The sequence below is a fragment of the Leptopilina heterotoma genome, unplaced genomic scaffold (assembly GCF_015476425.1).
Source record: "Leptopilina heterotoma isolate Lh14 unplaced genomic scaffold, ASM1547642v1 Lhet_53, whole genome shotgun sequence".
Lineage (NCBI taxonomy): Eukaryota > Metazoa > Arthropoda > Insecta > Hymenoptera > Figitidae > Leptopilina > Leptopilina heterotoma.
Window position 1 is genome coordinate 2,226,455 of NW_025111115.1, and position 23,585 is coordinate 2,250,039.

Here is a 23,585-nt window from a genome sequence, read left to right on the forward strand (position 1 = left end):
CAAAAAGTTTTTCATTGACTATTAATAATAAATAATAAGTAATAAATAAAAAAAAGTAATAATAAAAATAATATGATAAATGTAAAAAAATAAAATAACAAATAAGTTCGCAACGTTTATAATCAACAATTTAGAAGAAAAAATAATTTTTTGACAAAAAAAAAGAAATTTTTCTCTAGAAATTTTTTTTTCTCATAATATTGAACAGAAATTTCAAAAATAAAAATTTGTAAACAAAAAATATTCTTTTTAGCGTAAAAAGTATTTTTTCTTAAAAATGTTCGATTTTTAACGTTGTGAACTTTACTCACAGTAAACTTCATTGATTGTTGAACTTATGGAACTTTTTGAAATAGAATAAAATAATAGAAATTGAAAAAAATTTATAACAGAAGACCCTGTGAAGAATTATTTCTACTTTTTTCTAACTTTAATTTTACTTTAATTATCATAAATGATATTTTTGGTTTTTTTCTCATTGTTTTTAATTTTCAATTTCGATTTTTTGGGAAATTCACCAAAATTGAAATAAAACATTATTATTTTACATTACTGACAATTAGCAAATTATAAAAAAAGTAATTTAAAAAGACATTTAAAATGAAAATTTTCAAAAATAGACTAAAAAGTATTTAGTTTAACAATAAATAAATTTCGTTTAAAAATTTAATTTCTTTTAAAGAAACAATTATTCTTTATTTATCACGATAAAAAATCCCTTTTTTTTGCCATAATTATAAATCACTCGTTTTTTGAAAAACAAAAATAATGTAGACTGCTATTGTACTTGCGTAAAAAAGTTAATAAGAAATAAATAATCTGTATAGTTAAAAAAAATGCATTTTTCAATTATTTTTCTACTCGGTGGGTTTAGTTGGAATAAAAAAAAAGTTATTCTTCTTTGTCAAAAAAACTTAAAAAAAAAAAAAAAATTGAAGTAATCTCTGCTGATCGCAGAACCTCCGCCTTGTTCATCGCTACCATTGAAACACATCACACCTGTAAATATTTTATATATAAAATCTACATAAACGTTAAAAAATAAAAAAATCTGCACTATTATCTCCTGCTGTAAATAATATGCATCAACATGGATCCATATATGGTGCCTTTGACCTGAACACTAACGTCATCGCTCTGAAACGATTGCTGGACTCTTGGATTGCTTGTGCTCTACTATACATTTATATATAAAAGAACTAAGTTCGTTAATTAATATTACCTTGTAAAGATGTTTTGCTTTTTATTTCTTGGAAATTATTTACAGGTTTTGTCTCACCCTCTTTCGTCACATTTCTCCCCCTGAAAATTACTGTATTTCCTTGCAAATCCTTTTTTGGAATAATTTTCAAAAATATTTGATGAAAAAAAATTATTAAAAAAATATTTTAAATTCATTGCACTTATATTTTTAATACATAAAAAAGTAGATACAGAAAATTTACGAATTATTTAGAAAGTATTTCAAAAGTATTCAAAAGTGTTCAAAAGTATTTAAACTTATTTAAAAGTATCTAAAATTATTTAAAAGTATTTAAAATTATTTAAAAATATTTACACTTATTTAAAAGTATTTAAAATTATTCAAAAATATTTAAAATTATTCAAAAATATTTAAAATTATCCAAAAGTATTTAAAATTATTCAAAAGTATTTAAAGTTATTCAAAAGTATTTAAAATTATTCAAAAGTATTTAAAATTATTCAAAAGTATTTAAAGTTATTCAAAAGTATTTAAAATTATTCAAAAGTATTTAAAGTTATTCAAAAGTATTTAAAATTATTCAAAAGTATTTAAAATTATTTAAAAGTGTTGAAAATTATTTAAAAGTATCTAAAAAGTAATAAAAAATTATTTAATAGTATTTAAAAGTATTTAAAAAGTAATTAAAAATTATTTAAAAGTATTAAAAAAGTATATAAAAAATACTTAAAATTAGTGAAAAGTATTTAAAAAGCACTTCAAAATTCTTTTAAAACAGAATATTTAAAAAGTACTTCAAAATTATGTAAAAGTATTTAAAAATAATTGAAAAGTATTTGGAATCATTTGTAATATTTGGAAAGTATTTAAAAATATTGGAAACTATTCGAAAGAATTTAAAATAACTAAAAAACTATTTGAAAGTATTCGAAAATATTAAAAACTTTTCAAATTATTTAAGAAAATTAAAAACTTTTTAAAAATAGCAAAACATAGCAGAAAATATTTAAAACTATTTACAACTATTCAAAAATATTAAAAACTTTTTAAAAATAGCAAAACATAGCAAAAAATATTTAGAACTATTGACAAATATTTAAAAATCTTAAAAACTATTTGAAAAGATTGAAAAATTACAAAAAAAAAATATTGTAAACTGCTTAAAAGTAACAGAAAAATATTAAAAAGTACTTTAAATTATCTAAAACTTTTGAAAAATATTTAAAACTATTGAAAAATATTTTCAATTGTTCAGTAATATTTTGAATTGTTTAAAAATATTAAAATTTATTTGAAATTATTTAAAAATAATTTGAAATTGTTAAAAAATATATTAAATAATATTAAGAAAATTGAAATTGAATAATAAACAAATTGATTTTGACAAAAAAATTCAATATGTAATTAATTATTTAAATTTAATTAAATTAATTAATTTAAACAAAACATAGAAAATTTTGATAGTGAGGGAAAAAGGGTAAAAACAAAAACTGACATAGAGTGTGAGAATCTTGTCAAAAATTCCAAGAATATAAAGCGCACGACATCTACGAGCGTAAATAAAAAAAGAGCGAATTTTTAACCAAGAAAAAGTAAATTTAAAAAAAGCACAAATTTTCGGGCACGGCTTTTGTCGGGTGATGGTGGCAAAAAAAAAATGACTAAGGCACACGGTTTATAAAGGTGGCGTTAAAAAAAATTGACACGAAAAAAATATTGAAAGAAAACTAATAAGATGATCTAATAAGCTGAGATATTGTCAAAAAAAAGAGTAAAACTAAAAAAAATGAGAATAAGAAATAGAGTATCAATTCAAATATTGACTATTAAAAATGATACTCCAAAAAAAGATAATAAAAAAAAGATACTAAAAAAAAGAAAGTGAAAAAACAAAAGTAACACCCTGTGTCTGGTTCTGCCGCCAGGTCTGTTGGCCGGCAGCAGCACGACCGATGAGTTTCGATGTGAGCCTTGCAACAAAAACCTGACTTCCTTAACGCGGTTGAAGCGGCACATACAGAACGTGCACACCAGGCCCAGCAAGGAACCAATCTGTAACATCTGCAAGAGGGTTTATTCCAGTCTCAACAGCCTCCGCAACCATAAGAGCATCTACCACCGACAGCACAGTAAGAACGAGCAACAGCGAAGGGAAGAAGAGGAGCTAAGACAACAACAACAACAACATCATCGACCTTATTCTCAGCAGCAAAATTCACGCTTAGGATGAGGCCGGTTTTCAACTTTTCATAACGATAATAAAAATTATCACAATTATCATGATAATAATGACAATGAATTTTGAAAAATCAAATTTCAAAATTGTGTCTGTTTAGAATTTTTTTATAGAGTGGGATTGAGAAAAAGCCATTTAGAACAATAGAAGATCAAAGTTGCTACGCAACCTGAAAACCTGGAAATGTCAGGGAATTTTATAAACTTTGTAAAAACCTGGAAACCTCAGGGAATTTCGATCCAAAAATCCATGATCCTAAAGTTCTGAACGTTCAAACGAACAAAATTTATTTTCTTCTTCTACAAATTAAATTTTTATTATTTTTTGTGTCTCTATAAAGATTCTAAATATAAAATTCGTTTTTAATTTTTATTGCAATTAGCAATTTATGGAAATGTTTTTAATAAAAAGTATTTCATTCATTTCAACGTTCAAAACTTGTGGATCGTCCAAATCCTGGAAAAATTGTTGTTTTCTAAAGTTATTGTGTTTAGTCTTGAAATCTAATTTCACTCAAATATTTCAAAATTAATTCAATTTTAAAAGAATTGCGTATTTACAATTTACATAAGTAAATGAACTTTAAAAGATTTTGATTTCAAATTTTGTAAAATTTTAATTTTGATGAATAAAATTTAATTAGAAATATAAAAAAAAGTTAGATTTAAAGTTAAAAATTTTTAAAACTAAAATTCTTCTGAAATTAGTTAAATTTTTTAATATATATTTCATTGATTATGAAAAATAATGGATTCATAAAAGAATTTTAGTTAAAAACATTGAACCAAATTGAATTTTGAAGCAATTAGAAATAATTGCAGAATAATAAAGTTTTTCTTCGAAATTCAATTATTTTCAAAAATTTTAATAAAATTCTTGTCAAAATTTCAATTTTAAATTGAAATTCTTTAGTTCACGTTATTTTATTCTTTAAAAATAATAAAATTCTTCTCCAAAATTCAATTATTTCCAAAAATTATAAAATTCTTTTCCAAAATTCAATAATTTTCAAAATTTTTAATAAAATTCTTGGCAAAATTTCAATTGCATTTAAAAATAATAAAATTCTTCTCCAAAATGCAATTATTTTCAAAAAATTTTTTTAATTCTCGTGAAAATTTCAATTATTTTTAAAAATGATAAAATTCTTTTACATAATTCAATTATTTTCGAAAATTTTAATAAAATTCTTGTCAAAATTTCAATTATCTTTAAAAATAATAAAATTTTTCTACAAAATTCAATTATTTTTAAAAATAATAAAATTCGTCTTCAAAATTCAATTATTTTCAAAAATTCTAATAAAAATTCTTGTCAAAATTTCAATATTATCTTTAAAAATAATAAAATTCTTCTCCAAAATTCCATTATGCTTAAAAACAATAAAATTCGTCTTCAAAATTCAATTATTTTTAAAAAATCTAATAAAAATTCTTGTCAAAATTTCAATTATGTTTAAAAATAATAAAATTCTTCTCTAAAATTCAATTATGTTTAAAAATTTACAAAAATTCTCGTCAAAATTCCAATTATCTTTATGAATTATAAAATTTTTCTCTGAAATTCAATTATTTTCAAAACTTTTAATAAAATTCTTAACTAAATTTCAATTATTTTTAATAAAATTTTCATCAAATTCCTTAAAAAATACAATTATTCTTAAAAATTTTATTAAAATTTAAATTTGTCAAGAGAATTCAATTATTTAAAAAATTTGTTGATAAAATTCTTTATGAAAATTCAATTTCAAGAAACATTCAATTGTTTAATAAAATATTTATTTTTATCAGGCCTGATTTTTATACTTAAATAACTAAATTCTCGTAGAATTTTCTAATAAACATTGATATAAAAATGAATTCTAAATTAAAATCTTTGAAAATTTGGACTTTTTATACTTTTAATTGAAGAATGTCAGAATAATCGAAATTTCGTAATATTAAATTGTAAACAAAAGAATTTGAGAAAATTTACAAAGAACTTTTTCAAAAATTATAAACAAAAATTGAAGAATTTTAGTTGAAAATTCTAGAAATGAATTATCGGAATAATGAAAATAATTTTTGAAGAAAATTAATTATATTAATTTCTATAAAAAAAAAATGATTAAATATTTATTTTTGTAGCGCAAAAAGTAGAAAAGTGTCTCTTTCACCCCACTCTATAAATAAACTTTTGTTTTAAATTAAGTTGTCTTCCTTACACTCAATTCATTATAGGATAATTATAAGTAGATTTTTCTATAAGGATGTATAGTGCCAAAGTGAATATTTTCTCGCGGAATATATTTTGGTTCGGAAGGTGTTTTTACGGAACGATTTCGAGTCCACAGGGTTGAACAACGATAAAAAATAATCAAACGAAAAAAAATACTCGAAAATAACGCAACAATATTGCCATAAAAATGTATAAAAAGAAAAGAATTTTATTTGTTTAAATTGTTGTATAGTTTTTGAAAAAAAAAATCAAATTCAACAAATTTTTCCGCTAATCAACATTGTGGATTTTGACTTCGTTTTTACAGTTTAATGAAACAGTACTGCAGAAAAAAATTTAAGGTTACAATTTTTTTTATTGCAATTTAGTTTACTAAGATTTTCAACGTTCTAAATTTTTTTTTCTTCAATATTTAAAAAAAATTATTGTATTAATTACAAAAGTAGTGTAAATTTATCACTAACGAAAGAAAGAATGTTAATAATTTGTAATTTAAATGAATCTTTTTTCTGCATGTACTTTCCCACGTCAAAAAATTATCAGAGATGCAAATTTGTAATTTAATTTTCGATTCAACTTTGACTTCGACTTTCACTTTGATTTCCATTTTTCACGTGACTTTGATTTTAACTTTTATTTTGATTTTTAAATTATTTTCGCAAAACTATTCTAATTTTTTCATTTTTTTGAATAAAAAAAAATTTTTTGCCGATTTTTTCCAAAAGAACTCCAAGGAATTTCCGCTAAAATTACCGATAATCTTTTCCACGTGGGATTCATTATTGTCATGCAGTTTGAATAACGTGATATGTAAATAATAATGTAGAAGGGTTAATCTTACAGTGATCGCGATAAGCTCGTCTTATACAACAAAAAAAAAACATGTTGCATATTCTTAAACTGAACATTTAAGAGAAAAAAATGTATATTTTTCTTTAAAAATCCTTTAATAGAGGTCAAGTAAAATTTAAAATTCGTTAACTTATATTTTCCTATATTAATTGTCTTACAATCTCTAATTTTTCACGATAAGTAATTAAAAAAAAATAATAATTAGTGGGATGAAAATAAAATTTTCTAATTCTTCAACGGGAGACTATATCGATGCGGGTACTTTATAAGTTTATTTAATAAATCATCTTTTTTAATTTAAAAAAATTGTAAAAAATTACAAAAATTGTAAAATAATTACAATTATTATTATATTAAAAAATGTGAATTTTAAAATAGTAGATAATTTGAGATAAAGTGAGAGTGGCTATGCTATAAATTTCAATTTTTTTTTACAAATTGTACAATGTAAAGAAAATAGAAATAAAAAAAAAGATAATAGAAAAATAAACAATCTAAAGATAATAGAATTATAAACAATATGAAGATAATAGAATTATGAACAATATAAAGATGATAGAAATATATAGACACAATAAATGTATGAAAAGTAAAAATTAAAAAATTTCATACCAAGATGATTGATGCTGTGCGTTAACAGAGTGCTCCGATTAAAATGAAAGTTCAATTATTAATTATTAACTATTATACTATCGAATTAATTTTCACCTGTAAATACGCAGAGATAATTTTCAGTCGATCAAGTAGTTGTAAAAAAAACTGTTGTAGTTGCAGATAAAGTTAGTGCCTATTAAGGCTTATTCGTTGATTAGTTGCTAAAAGAATTGAGAAGCGAGAGTAAAAAAAAAGAAAAAGTTTTATAACATTTACTCCCGTATATTGCCGCAGTACAAACGACTGAGACTTAAAGTAAAATTAATCCAAGTATTTAAGTATCTACAATGTTATTATATATAATATCACACAAACTCGTCTATATACAATGTATATCCTTCGAATAACTAAAAACATCAAAGACTCAAATGCAAAAAAAGAAAAAAAACTCAAAGAGTTAAAATTAAAAATAATTAAAAATAATGAAAAAAAATTAAAAATAATCTTTTTTTACTGAATCGAAACATTTCTCTTGTACTCTAAATATTACTTTTATGTACCTTACGATTTTATATTTTTACTTCAAATTAAACCTACATTATTTAAAATAATAAAAAAATATTAAATAAAATTAATAATTCTAAATGAAAATAAAAAAATTTTTTTTTGTAATTTTGAGTCTTGATTGTATATTTAGAGTTCTTTTTTAATGTTATCATTGTTTTCCCATTGATTATTTTCCATTACAAATAATTTTCAATTTTCCAACATTTAAATGAACAAAAAGGATTGAAATAACACTTTCAATTCTGGATATAAATATTAAATTGTATAAATTATTCACTTTATTCACTTTTTCCACTTTTTTCTTCTTTCATTATTAGAATTTTTTATTACAGATCCTAAAGTTTGCAATTTTCAAATGAAACGATAAATGAAAATTTATTTATTTCTTTTTCAAAATTAAAATACACAATAATTTTTTTAATTTGAAAAAATTAATTGCAAAGTTTCTAAATGTAAGAGTTAAGTTTACAATTTTTATTGCAATCGGTAATTTATGTAAATATTTTCAATGGAAAATATTTGTATTAAGAAATATTAAAAGAAAATATTTTTAATTGAAAATTTTTTTTATAGAGTATATTTTTAATAAAGAATATTTTTAAATTTTAATGAAAAATATATTTAATGAAGAATATTATTAATAGGAAATCTTTTTAATAAAAAATATTTTTAATAGAAAATCTTTTTGATAAAAAACATTTCTCATACAAAATATTTTTTCTACAAAATATTTTTCATACAAAATATTTTTTCTACAAAATATTTTTCATACAAAATATTTTTCATACAAAATATTTTTTTTACAAAATATTTTTTCTGCAAAATATTTTTTCTTCAAAATATTTTTTTCTATAAAATATTTTTCTACAAAATATTTTTAATATCAAATATTTGTAATACAAAATATTTTTAATATCAAATATTTGTAATACAAAATATTTTTAATACTAAATATTTGTAATACAAAATATTTTTAATATCAAATATTTTGATTCAAAAGTAGGTTCTAAAAAGAATATTGTTAATAGAAAATATTTTGAATAGAAAATATTTTTAGTAAAAAATATTTGTATTAAGAAATATTAGTAGAAAATATGTTTACTAAAAAATATTAATAGAAAATATTTCTACTAAAAAAAATTTGTAATAAAAATTACTTTTAATAAAAATTTTTCCAATACGAAATATTTTTAATACAAAATATTTGTAATCAAAAGTTTTTTGTAATAAAAGATAGTTTTAATTAAAAAATATTTTTAATGATTGGGGTATTCTTTCTAAAATATAATTTCTAAATGTTTGTTATGCAATCAAGTTTTTATACTTTAATAAATTGAAATTTCCGAAAAAATTCATTGTTTCTTTTATTTGAATATTATTATTATTATTTTATTTGTATTAAAAAATACAGTTTTTATGAAAAAAAAACGTTTTTAAAATCATAAATTGTTAGAAAAATTTATTTTTGAAATTAAAATTTGTGGGGAAAATATACTTTTGGAACCACAATTGATTAGAAATATTTTTTATTGAAAAGTTGTTTCATTGATAAGTTTTTTGATTAAAAGCTCGTTTTAGAAAAGAAGGATTAGAAAATATTTTAAGAAAAAGATCAGAATTTTAAAAAATATTTCCTAATCTGGTAACAGAAAAATATTTCGTTTATTTGAACGTTAAAAACTTCAGGATCATATTTATTAATTTTTCTTTCAACTGATTTTAAAATTAAAATTAAAATTGAGTTCAAAAATTAAAATAAAAAAAATTTATAGGTTATTCAAAAAATATTTTCTAATGCTTTCCAAAAAAGCTGACAATTTTTTTCTCTTTGTAAAAAGTAAATTGAAAAAAAAACTTTACTATTTTACACAATAATTTCCATCCATTCGACAAAAAATAAGACTTTTGATATATTTTATATTGTTGATGGCTATAAATGCTTCTCTAATGGTGCTATATATTTGAGATAAATTTTCAAAAAAGACTTCATTTTTATATATACAAAAATTATAATATATCTTACTCTCTCTCTCTCTCTCTACACCTTTTTTATCATCCCTTAAAAATGCCTTTGTTATCATTTTCACCAATAAATTATAATTTATTTTATGACAATATTCATCTACGATTTTGTTAACGACCATTAGGTCGAATTTACATATTTTATAAAACTGGAACATTGTTTTATTGTTACCAGTCGTCGAGGCTTCATAGAGGATGTATTTTTTTTATTTTTTAAAATAAAAAAATAATTAATAATAATAAATATAACAGTCTTAATAATTAATTAATTAATAAAAAAAACAGTTTTAATTTATAAGCCACACTCGATTATCATAAAAAAAAAAGTTTTGCGACACTGTGATTCGTGCGAAAGAAAGAAATTTTTCTTGCGAAAAATTAAATTAAGATTTTTTTATTGTGATATATATTATTACATATATATGGATTATATACTCGTCTAGGCGCATTTATTTATAAAGTGGATAAACAAATAATCCATCTGAATTATTTTTTTTCATGTAAATAATATTTATTTTTAAGGGTTCAGGGTATCGCAAATTTTGAATTTCATTTTTTTTTCTATAGAAAAATTATGTACTCAAGATATTTTCACTATTTATGAATAAAATTTTTCTTTTCTACGCCTTAAAAAAATTCTTTTTACATTTTTTCTCGCTCCTATTCATAAAAATATCGATTTTACTGGAGAAATATTATTTCTTCTACGTGGCTTATTGCACAAATAAATTAATAAAAAAAAAACAAATTTCCTATTTGTTGATTTTTTCGACAAAAAAAAATTTTCTGATACAAATTTGAATTTTTGTAAAAATTTGACAAAAATTTGACAAAATTAAGGATGATAGGTAAGAAAATATTTTCGTTCTGAAATTTTTCACAGTAAATAAAAATTTGCCCATGAATCTAAATATACCCTACGAATAATTGTATAAAAAAATTGATGCAATTTGACATGTTGGCCACAAATTTCAATTGAAAAAATTCAACTATTTAAATTTATTTATTTACTATTTAAATTTTCTATTTAAATTTATTTATTATTCAAATTTGTTTATTAATAAATTAATTATTGAAATCTATTTAAATTAAAAACTATTTAAATTTATTTACTATTTAGCTAATTGAAAATTAAGATTTTTATTTGTTTCTAATTTTACTTATCGGAATAAGTTAGGTAATTAAAATTCCGTATTTATTAAAAATTGTACATTATCATAAAGCCGAAAGTAGTGTAAATATTCTCTAGAAATTTTTATTTTTAGTCTATTAGTAGTATTTTTTCGACATTTTATTTTTTGGTAATAAGAATTTTATTTTTGTTCTATCCTTTAGCTCCCAATGACCATTTTCAACTTTTAATGCGGCAACCCTATAAAGGATACAAACAAAGTAAGTATCTGTAGATAGATGCAATTTATATAATAACAATTAATTAAGAAATTGATTATTATGAATATATAAATTATCAAAAAAAAAATTTGTGGCCATCATGTCCGATATTTTGTCCTTTGCGATCGCACTTAGTACACTGTATATATTTTATTTAAAAAAACCATTATTTCTTTATTAAAATTTATTTATATAATAATTGAAGAACTTCAATATTATTTTTCACTGGCAATTTTAAAAATTTAAAGAAATATTGACATTACTTTCAATATTTGATTAAATATGAAATGTATATTAAAATAATTCATATTATATTTTTTTGAAAATGAAAAAACTTCAATTATTATTGAACATTGTTCTCCAAGTCTTGAATTAATTATGAACTATTGTAACGAATGTGTGTTTTTATATTCTTAGTATTTTTATTTTTGAATATTGATTAAAATTTAATGAAAATGAAATTATGAAAATGTAAATTAAAAGAGAAATTAAAAATAAAAATTAAACAGAAATAAAAATAAAAATTAAACAGAAATAAAAATTTAAATTAAATAGAAATGAAAGTAGAAATTAAATACAAATAAAAGTAGAGATTGACTACAAATAAAAGTAGAAATTAAATACAAAGAAAAATATAAATTAAATAAAAATAAAAATACAAATTAATTAAAAGAAAAAAATTCCAAGGAATTTTTTCGCATGTATAGAAAAAGAGAAAATAAAATTCTTTTTCAATTTCTTTTAAAAATATTCTTTTGATTTGATTTCAAAATTATTTTTTCGAATTCCTCGGATCAAAAATTGATAAAAATGAAAATTTACGATTTCATTGATAATTCGGTAATTAATTGAAACTTTGAGAACAATAAAGGATTTGTCCAGTTGCCCGGGGAAGCATTGAGAATGGTATGTTGAAAAATGTACCAAAAAAAAAACAAGAAAAATTAAGTTTTTTGTTTTCATTTAGAAATTATCCCTCTTTTTACGTTTATGTCTATATTCTCGTCTTGCACTGCATTCTACGTATAACGATACCTGTTGTATTCTGAACTGTACTAATGTGAATGAGGGCATTGCTGAGAGAACCAGAATTAAGGAACACTTTTCACACCTTGGCGGAATTTGAAGAAAAAATTTTAGGGAAAACGTAAGAAAAAATCTAAGAAAAAAGTATAAGGAAACTGTGAGAAAAAAGTAAAAGGAAAATATAAGAAAAAAGTAAGGAAAATATAAGAAAGAAATGTAAGAAAAATTTAATGAAAAAGTAAGAAAGAGTAAGAAAAAATTTAGATAAAAGGGAAAGAAAAGAGTAAAAAACAATGTAAGTAAAAATTTTTAGAAACAATGTAAGTAAAAAGTTAGAAAAAAAAAGAAAAAAGTATGAAAACAGAAAAAATATTTTTAAAAAGTTAGAAAAAAAGGAAGAAAAAAGTAAGAAAAAAATACTGAGGATTTTTCTAAACAAAATTTATTATAAAAATTGAGAGAGTAAAAATATTCTATCAAAGAATATTGAAACTAAAAATGAAATTAGAAATAAGAATATAGAAAAGCTCTATATACAATTAGAAAATTCAAAACAAAAAAAAATTGAAAATAAAGAATAATAAATGGAAAATAAAAAAATAAAAAAGAGCCACAAAAGGTATAATACACAAATTATTGCTAATAATTATTATTGCTCAGCTGCACGACTGGAATTCAACTTACTTTTCCAAAAAATCGATTCATTCTGAAGACAACCAACGTTACGGTCATCATCAAGATTTTCATTCTACGAAGATTAATAAAAATCGGTAAATGAAAACACTCTCAATTTTTTTCTCTTACTTAACACTTTCTTTTGCTGTATACTATTCATCACAATTTTCAATTTATTAGCACTATATTTCAATTTCTCTTCCTAAATTATTTCAGTGATTATTTTACCTTTCATTATTATATTAAATATGCATACAGGCCTCGGATAGAATTCAAAACGCAAATAAAAGTCTAATTTTGTCAAGAGAAAGTAGAAAAAAATTCGAAAAAGTCAAAAATTGTCAAAAAATTTTATTTTTTATTTTCCTGATTTTTTTCTGATTTCTAGAAAAATTTTAAACTATTTTCCTCTTATATTATTATTATATAAATTCATTTTTTAGTTTTTACCGAAAGTGCTTTTATTTTCAAATCATTTTTTGATATTTTTCAACAAAAATACGTTTATTAAAACCAATTGTAATAAAATAGTTTTAAATATAAAATTCATATTAATAAAATTGAACGAAATTTATAATTTCTTGAAAAGTTTTTAATTATAATAGGTAACTTTCAAAAATTGAATTATTTTCCAAAAAAAATTACATTTACAACTTTTCAAACACATAATTTCTTAGAATTTCTAAATTAAATAATTCTAACCCTATTGTTATTTATCTCCACAAAAATAAAAATTTTCGAATATTTCAATGTTAAGCATTCTGAAGTGTCATTTCTAAAAATAATTCAAACTGTAATTCTTTTAAAGTTCAATTATTTTTAGAATTTCTAACTAAAATTCTTATCTAAATCAGTAATTTTTGCTATTTTTTGAAAATGTTCTTTGAGATTTCAATTTAAAATGAAATATTACTAAAATTCAATTTTTTCTATTAAATTTTACTTCCCTAGTAATTATTTCCAATTTAAAAAAAAATTGATTTAAATTTTTGAAAATTTCTATGTAAAACCTTTTAAGATTTAATTATTTCTAAAAATTACAACTGTAATTCTTTATTTCTACTTTGAATTTAATCAATTATTAATTATAAATTATTGTAAATTATTGAAAAGTGATTTTTTTCTACAAATTTTTACTTCTCTTTTAAATTTTTTAAAAATTTAATTTAATTTTTTGATTTTTTAAACTGAAATTTATAAATTAATTATGTTTAATAACTTTTTAAAAAGTTCAATAAAAATTCAATTATTTAAATTCAGTTATTTAATTTTTTCAAAACAATTGCTCTTTATAACTTTTTTTATTTATTTATTTTATTTAGAAATTAACTTTTTTCTCTAAAAAGTTTTTAAAACGAATAAGAAAATTAAAGTTTTACGATATTTTCAAAGGAAATAAAAAAAATCAGAATTTTTATTAAATTTTCATAAATTTTGATGCTTTTCCACTGTAAAATAAAATAAGTTTGATAAAGTTCTTTAACTTCTCTGATTTCCCTGTCCTAAATCATCTCTGTTGTTGTCGAAATTCATAAAAATAAATAATAATAAAAAATTTTTAAAAAGAATGTTGAAATAATTTTTTTGAAAATTTATACTTAAATTACTACGAAAATAGAAATACGTAGCATTTTTACCCAAAAAGAGGTATTTTCTTGCAATATGTGGAAGAAAAGTTAAAATTGTCGAATTTTGGTACAAAATAAGTAAAAAAAAAAAAAAAGTTATTCTATCCAAGGCCTGTGTATTTAATTGATGTAATGCGCTACGAAGAGAGGTACCTAAGAAGAAGAAAAATTATAGGTTATGTTTATCGTCATTTTACGTTAATTGTGATTTTTTTTTTTTTTTTTTTTTTTTTTTTTTAATTTTGCAAAATCGAGTCTAACTGTATTTATGTATAATTCAATGAAGTTTTTCTAAAGATATCAAATTGAAACAAAAAACTCATCAAAACGTTGCTTCGAAACTATTTTGATACGTTTTTTGTCTCAATTTGATATCCTTAGAAACACAGTGAATAAAAAATAAAATAAAAAATAAATGAGAAAATAAAAAAAAAATAAATAATGTAAATGAAGATAATTTAAATAGTTCTAAACTTCTAAAATAAGTTTCCAGTGATGAGAGTCAATTCTCTTCGAATGTATTTTCACCTTTCGAAAATAAACATAACCTAAAATCTTTTCCTTCTCAGGTATCTTTCTTCATATAGCCCGTCACAAATATAACTATACAAAGAAGATAATTAAATTTTAAAGTAAAGTAATCACACAGAAAAATTTATCAATTCTGCGTTATGTCTTAGGTGTTCTTTCAAAAAATTAACTGCATTTCAATATTGCAATGCATTTTACTCCTCTTATATAATTAAATAAATCAGAATACAGCAGAAAGTTTGTTATACGTAGGAATAGCGAAAAAAAAAATCGTTGCGCGTAGTAGTTCCGGCAAACGAGTCACATTACCATGATCAATGACAAACCAGAGCCCCGAGCCTTTTTCTCAATATAAGACACTTGACCTTTCAGTGAAGAGTTGGTTTTTTTTTGAAAAATAACAAAAAAAAAAGAAAATAAAAAAAAATAATAATAATAACACTAGCCTTAGTTTCCTCAAAAGTGAAGATAAGAGCCCCCCCCCCCCTCGTCCCCCTCTTCTCTTCTTTCTTTAAAACGTTGACAAAATGCCACCCCCTTTCCCAAACAGCTTTCCCACCCTCACAAGCACCCTCTCTCTTTAGAAAATACCAGCATCGTACTAATGTGTCCACAATATTAATAGCAGCCGTATCTTTGTTCTTGTTTGTTCCCGGTCCCGGTCTCGCTCGGCTATACGTGCTCTGGTTCGTCATTGTTCTGTGTGTACCTCTACTACTACCTACCTTCACGAACGGATTTGTGCTGGGGGTCCATCCACACGTGGAACTCTCCGTTGTCTCCTACTCTCCGCCGCAATATTGGTTCGTAAACGGAAATAAACATTTCTTATTTAATTGGGAAAAACGTACATTTTTTAACGGTGCTTGGTTGGTCTTTGCTTTAACAAAAAAAAAAAAAAAAATACTTGTTAATCCTTAATTATTCTTTTTTTTTTTTTTGTCTATTTTTAACGATTCGCGATGGCGTCGATCACGCTTCTTTCTACCAAAAAAAATTTTTATTTTGTTTTCTACAAATTTTATTTTTTTTTTAAATTTGTTTTTTTACAAATTAAAATTTTTTTCTTCAAAAATTTGTTTTTAAACTTTAATTTTTTTGTTCAAATTTTATCACAACTCTTTTTCTTTTTTTCTTTTTTTCTCTCTGTTTATTTACAATTTTTCTTGTTCTTTCTCTATTCTCTATTTCCATCTGTACATTTTTTTACTCTTCTTGTGATTTTTCCCCTTTTCTTCTTGAATTTTTTTATTTTTTCCAATTTTTTCTAATCTTTCTATTTTTTTCTATTCTTTTTATTTTTTCCATTCTATCTATTTTTTCACTCTTCTTGTACTTTTTTCATGTGGTTTTTTTTTCTTTTCTCTCTATTTATTTCAATTTTTTATTTTATTTTTACTTTTTTCTATTTTAATTCTATTTTTTTCTATTTTGTTCCTACTTGTTTTTAATTTCCTTTCTATTTTTTTCTATTTTATCCCCAATTTTGTCTATTATTTCTATATTGTTCCTACTCTTTTCTATTTTATCTATACTTTTTTCTATTTTATTTATACTTTTTTTCTTTTTAATTTCTACTCTTCTTTGTTTTTCAAATTTTTTCTTTTCTATTTCTAATTTTTTCTACTCTTTTGTATTTTGTTCGTAATTTTTTTCTATTTTGTTTTAACTTTTTCTATTTTTTTCTATTATTTTCTATCTTGTTTCCATCTTTTTCTATTTTCTCTCTACTTTCTCTATTTTCTTTACAATTTTTTCTATTCTTTTCTATTTTGCTCTCACTTTTTTCATTTTTTTTCCTATTATTCCTAATTATTCTTATTTTGTTTCTATTATTTTCTATTTTGTTTCTATTTTATTTCTATTCTTTTCTAATTATTTATAATTTTTTTCAATTCTGTTTCCAATTTGTTTTCATTCTTTTTTAATTTGTCCGTTCATTTTTTATTTTAATTTTATTTTCTTTATTCTTTTTCTATTTTGTTTCTACTTTTTTCTGTTTTGCTTCTATTTCATCTCTATTCTTTTCAATTCTTTCTATTTCTTCCCTAATTTTTTCTATTTTGTTCTTTTTCTATTTTCCTCTATTTTGTTCCCACTTTTTCTGTTTTGCTTCTATTTTATTTCTATTCTTCTCCATTTTTTCAATTCTTCCATACTTTTTTCTATTTTATTTCTACTTTTTCCTACTTTTTTCTATTCTTCTCTATTTTCTACTTTCTTTATTCTGTTTCAATTTCTTTTCTTCTTTTTTTATTTGTCTCTACTTTTTTCTATTTGTTTCTACTTTTTTTAATTTTGTTTCCAATTTTTTTTATTCTTTTCTACTTTTTTCTATTTTTTATCTGTTCTTTTCTACTTTTTACTATTTTCTATTCTTTTTTATTTTTTCTCTACTTTTTTCTATTTTATTTCTATTTTCTTTTATTTTGTTTCTATTTTTTTCTATTCTTCTCTATTCTTTTCTATTCTTTTCTGTTCTTTTCTATTCTTTTCTATTCTTTTCTATTCTTTTCTATTCTTTTCTATTCTTTTCTATTCTTTTCTATTCTCTTCTATTCTTTTCTATTCTTTTCTATTCCGTTCCTACTATTTTTTATCTTGTTAATATTTTTTCTTACTTTACTCCTTTTTCCCCATCTTTTTTTTTTTTGTCTAAAACTTTTTCGACACTTTTTCTTCAAAAAAATTTTTTTTTTCAATTCGCCAATTTTTTTTTGTTCTTTCCCCTCGAAAGGTCCGCCTTCAGCGATCTTAGCGATGCGTCTTTCCCATCCGTTGCATGGTAATCTTTTACCACCGGGTGTGTGTTACACATGCGACGTGTGTGGGAAGACTTTGTCGACAAAATTGACGCTGAAGCGACACAAAGAGCAGCAACACTTTCAGCCTCTGAACAGCGCAGTCTGTGGACTTTGTCATAAAGTGTTCAGGACACTGAACAGCCTCAACAATCACAAGAGCATCTACCATCGTAGACAGAAATAAAGAAAAAAACAAATAAATTTTTTGTCATGTGAAAACGAGATTGACACGACAAAAAAGAAATTGAATGAATAATAATAATTTATATAATTGTCAATCGCGTTTTTTGAAAGCCCGAATTTTTTTTTTTTTTTTTTTTTTTTTGAAGGGCTTTTTGGATCGCGAGGAATTATCGAGCTTAGAGGCTTGTTCGTTTATAATAGCTGTTAGAGAAAAGGCAATGACTGTCGACAGACGCAGACAAGTCGGAACAGAAGATTTATCTTTCTATTTTTCAACAACCAGTGTCTTTGTGATAATTATTAATATTAAAAAATACTCGATCGCAAAATATTGTCAAATTTTGTGGAATAAAATAATCTTGCCTTTTGCAAATTTTTAGAAAAAAAATGGACGTATACATTACGAGAAGTTGAATCAAATTTTTATTAAAGTTTAGTCGTATATACGATGACAATTTAATAATTTAACTTAATAATTATTTTATTAAAATTTAATAATACTATCATAATATTTTACTTTAAAAGGAAATAAATTTTAATGAAAATTATCAATCTACTTCTTCGAGTGTATAAATTTTCGAAGAGTTACAATTTTTACAGGTCTGATTAATATTTTTCCAAAAATTTTTCTATTTTTCTATTTTTATTGAAATATTTCCGTTCATATTCAATTTTTTAATTCATTTCGAAATAAGTCGAATCCTCGCGTGTGCAATTTGAAAATAACTTTAAAAACATCTGTTCTAAATTGACTTTATACTCGAAAATATTTTTTCAGGCCATTAAACTTGTGCTCTCGGAGAGAAAAGAGAAAAAAAAAAGTTTCACGCATTTTCTAGCACTTTTTGTCAAGTTTCTAATTATAAAATATTTTTATATAGAGAAAGGAGAAAAAAAAATTTGCCAATATTTTGCTTCCCGATAAAGAATGATGTTTTCGACTCCGACAAATTTGCATAGCGACTGTCTTGTCATAGTTTTATAAAAAAAAATAAAAAAAATTCCGTGAAGAAACACAGTGCTTCCAAGTGTGTTAAAAAAAAATTGTGCAAGACCGAAAAATTCGAAAGCGATCTTAAAACAAGGAAATGTAAAATGAAAAAAAAAGGCTGGACCAGCTTCTCAAATATGCACCCGTTAAAAAAAAAGAATTATATTCGTGTTGTTACGATTAGGCGCAATTAATCGGGTGATTAAAAATACTTATTAAGTCTAAAATAAGACGTTTTACCATAAATAAAACGCTTATAGAGGATGGATGAAGACTGTCGTACTTTTTTACGCGCGAGAAAAAAAATGTCTTTATTGCGAAAGACAATTTTTAGAAAATGACGGAATTTTTCTTGCCCGTTAGGTTCGAGACTTTTTTTCTGTTTTTGAAAAAAGTGATTATTATTATTATTATTACTATTGTTAAGCGTATACGCGTGCATAAAACTGATTCGAGAGCGGTGCTACGAAAGAGCCGAGTTGGAAACGCGATTTTTTATCGCCAACTATTAGTTAGGGTCTATTAAGGTGATAAAAAGGTTAAAAAAAATAAAGGTAAAAAAAAACTTCCAGGCGTCCAAGACGCCATCGTCCAACTAACTTTTAGGATGAAAAAAAAACATGTAATGTTACAAGACTGTACGAACACTGATTAACTACAAGACTCAAGATTTTTTTATTATTTCTCACTTTATATAAAATGAGTAGAAAATTTTTTCTTTTCAGTAGAGAATCTCGCCAAGGGACAACTCTTAGAAAATTTAAAAAGAAAAAAAATCTTGAGTGAAAATTAAGATGTCTCTTAGTGAGAATTCGAATTGAAGATGCAATTAAATAATATATTTTTTATTTTAATATATTCATTCCACATGAAATGCTTTAACGGGATACTTTTTTGCATTTAGCAATTTTTTTTTTCATTTTAATTTTTTTTGCGGTGTATATACAGGACCTTATATATACAAAAGTACCTTTTACGACACTCATTCCTCTTTTTTTGAATATCGTTAACACTTTTATTTTTTCAAATGGTTTTCACCTCCTTTTTCAAAGTCTGATGTACAATACTCATATACCACACACTCGTCATCGTTCACATTTCTTTTTTCATCCACTCCATTTCGTTTTCACCCCTTTATGCAACCAAACACACTATATATGTAAACCACTACCGATTCAAAGAAAAAAAAATGCACTTCGCGCACACACCTCAAGAGTATAAAAAGTTTACCGGTTTTTTGCTGCAAAATAGAAAAAAAAGAAGTTGACAGCTATGGTCCATTGACACTGACAGATTACTATGTACTAAGTAAATAATAATAATAGCTGCATATACATATAGCCGACTACATACAATATACCTATATTTTAGTAGAACTTTGATAAGCCACGTGAAAAACAAAACCTTCTTGATGATAATTTTCCTCTTCTGATCACATTTGCATTCGTTTTTTACTATTTCTTCTGTTTTTTTTAATTTATTTATTTGTGTGTAAATGGGTTTTTAATTTTGCTTCCTTGTGAAGGAAGCTTTGTATTTTCTAAGTTTTAAATATCATTTTAATGTTTTTTTTGCCCTTTTTTTAGAGTAAATTCAAATACTGAACAAAAATAAATTAATATTCAATGAAAGTAAAATAATGTTGGAAAAAGTGAATTTATAATGAAAAAAGTAAATTAGTACTGAAACAAGTAAATTAATACTGAAAAATTTAAATTAGTACTTAAACAAGTAAATTAATACCGAAAGAGTAAAGTAATATTGAAAAAAGTAAATTAATACTGAAAAATGTAAATTAATATTGAAAAAAGTAAATTAATACTGAAAAGATTAAAATAATATTGAGAAAAGTAAATTAATACTGAAAAATAAAAAATTAATACTGAAAAAAATAAATTAATACTGAAAAAAGTAAATGAATACAGAAAAAAGTAGACTAATACTGAAACAAGTAAATTAATAACGAAAAAAGTAAAATAATATTCGACAAAGTAAATTAATACTAAAAAAAAGTTAATTGCTTAATAAATAAAAAATTAATGAATGTTGAAAAAAATTAATTAATACAGAAAAAGGTAAATTACACTAAAAAAAGTAAACTAATACCGAAGCAAGTGAATTAATACTGCAAAAAATTATAGTAATTTATAAAAGTATTCTCAAATTTTGGAAAAATTGAAAACAAAACTTTGAAGAAATTTAAAAAAAAATTTCCTACAACAAAAAGAAATAAAATTTTGGAAAAATATTTTAAGTACACGAAAAGTAAAAATTAGTGAATTTTAGTTGTATTTTTGTTCTTATTTGTAAATTTCAGTTTACTAGAAATTTTTTAACCACTTTTGTAATTACAAATTAAATTTATTAAGACCATTAAAGTAGATATTTCTTGAATTTATTTATTTATAACAAAATATTTTGGTGTTGAATTTTAATCCAAACTTGAGTCCTTTTCAAGCTTTGAAATAAATTACAAAATAAATTTGGTAATTTACAAAATAAGCAATTTTTAATTAGAAATTAGTTCGTAACAATTTTAATTGAAATTATTATTACTTCTTGTAATTTGTGTTTTACTAATGAAATTATTTTGTAAATCGAAAAAAATACTTTGTACAGTAAAAAAATTACTTTGTGCAATTAAAAAATTACTTTGTACAGTAAAAAATTACTTTGTATAATAAAAAATTACTTTGTATATTAAAAAAAAATACTTTGTAAATTAAAAAAATTACTTTGTATTAAAAAAATGTTGTTCATTACAAAAAGTAATTTTTGAAAAATATTTAAACAGAAAAAAATTTCACTCATTTGAACATTGAAAATAATTTAAAATTTCGAACATATTTTTAAAATATAACTAAACTTACGATGATGAAATTAGAAAATTTTTCAACTTTGAAACAAAATTTTGGTAAAAATTATACGAAAAGAAAAAAACCAAAACTTTTGTCAAATTCGATATTATTTACGCAGATTTTCTTAAAATTTTATTCTAAATTCCATACCTTTTTGATGTTTTTTTAGATTTTTCACACTCTGTGGCAACTCTGAAAAGAAAAAAAATCAAAATTTTAGTAAAATTAATTTTAATTAATTTTGAATCTTATGCGTAATAATTATTTAAACAATAAATTATAGTAACATTAGTAGTGATAATTTAAAATATATGAATTTTAGTAACAATTCGTGGTAATAATTTTAAACTTAAATTGTAGTCACAATTCTTATTAATAAATATAAATTAATAAATATGAATTCACAAAATTTAGAAAATTATTTACAAAGAAATAAAAAAAATTAGTTTTTCTAAACTTTTGAACATTAAAATGTTGAATTTGAATTTCTTTTACATGTGAATTCTTTAGGATCTTTTCTAAATTATTACTAAAAATCTATATTGTAAATTATAACTAAAATTAAAATTTTTTAAATTATTACTAAAAATCTACATTTTAACCTCTTCGCAGTCCAGTTGAAAATCGCTTGTGGTCCAAAAACGGTCCGAAAAAAAAAGTTTACAAACAAATATGATTTCATCATATATAAGGTTTTTAGGGTCGCTGAATTCGAATTTGAGGTTAGTTTTTGAAAATTCAAAATGGCGGATCCAATATGGCGACCAAATATGGTGGATAATTTTAAAATTAAAGCGTTTTAAGGGAAATTCATTTCTCGGGGGTTTTTGAGGTCGCTGAATCCAAATCTGAAGTCAGATTTAAAGAATTCAAAATAGCGGATCCAAAATGGCGACTTCAAAAAAAAATTTTTTTTCAGATTCGCTTAAAACTCGTTACTCGGGGGTTTTCGGGGTCTCTGATGACAAAATGTCAGATTTTCAAAATTCAAAATGGCGGATCTAATATGGCGGATGATTTCAAGATTGATGCGAAAAAAATATGAAGTTACCTCAAAAACCCCTGAGTAAACATTTTAGACAAATTTGTCAACATTCAAAAAAATTGATCGACATATTGAATCCACAATTTAGCATTTAGAAAAACGAACATCAAATTCGAATTCAGCGACCCCAAAAAACCCCGGGAACCGAATTTCGATCGAAACGCATAAATTTTGAAATTATCCGCCATATTGGATCCGCCATTTTGAATTTTGTAAAACGAACATCAAATTCAAATTCAGCGACCCCAAAAACCCCCGAGAAACGAATTTTAATCGAATCGCATCAATCTTGAAATTATCCGCCATATTGGATCCGCCATTTTGAATTTTAAAAATCTGACATCATATTTGTAATCAGAGACCCCAAAAACCCCCGAGTAACGTATTTAAAGCGAATTTGAAATTTTTTTATTTTTAAAGTCGCCATTTTGGGTCCGCCATTTTGAATTTTTTAAATCTGACTTCAGATTCGGATTCAGCGACCCCAAAAATAGTAGTATGTACTTCGCTACTAAAATCAAATCATGTTTAGTATTTTTTTTTTTGAGATGGCCATATATGGCCACAGACGCAAAGGTGGCACGACTTTTCGTGCCCATATATGGGCCATGGACTGTTAAGGGGTTAAATTGAAACTAAAATTTTTACTAAAAATTTATATTTTAAATTATTTATTTAAATATTTGAGGGACATGACTGTTATTGCAAAATATTTTTTTCTATATAAAAAAAATTAAATTTTGACTAAGAAAATATTTAC

General features: G+C 22.6%; 1 protein-coding gene across 9 annotated transcripts in view; it reads left to right on the top strand.

The window, feature by feature from the left end:
• The window catches only part of LOC122508198 (broad-complex core protein), a 128,191-nt gene that overhangs the window by 85,395 nt on the left and 19,211 nt on the right, over positions 1 to 23,585 (top strand). For 3 of the 9 annotated variants that reach the window (XM_043621390.1, XM_043621391.1, XM_043621394.1), the window contains exon 6: positions 11,028 to 11,084. The exons of 3 other annotated variants lie outside the window; for them this stretch is intronic. In XM_043621390.1, the coding sequence (XP_043477325.1) occupies positions 11,028 to 11,084 (57 nt within the window). Of the gene's footprint in view, positions 1 to 3,129; positions 3,791 to 11,027; positions 11,085 to 17,681; positions 20,417 to 23,585 lie in introns of those variants that run through there. 3 more of the 9 variants (XM_043621393.1, XM_043621395.1, XM_043621392.1) reach the window with 2 other exon arrangements.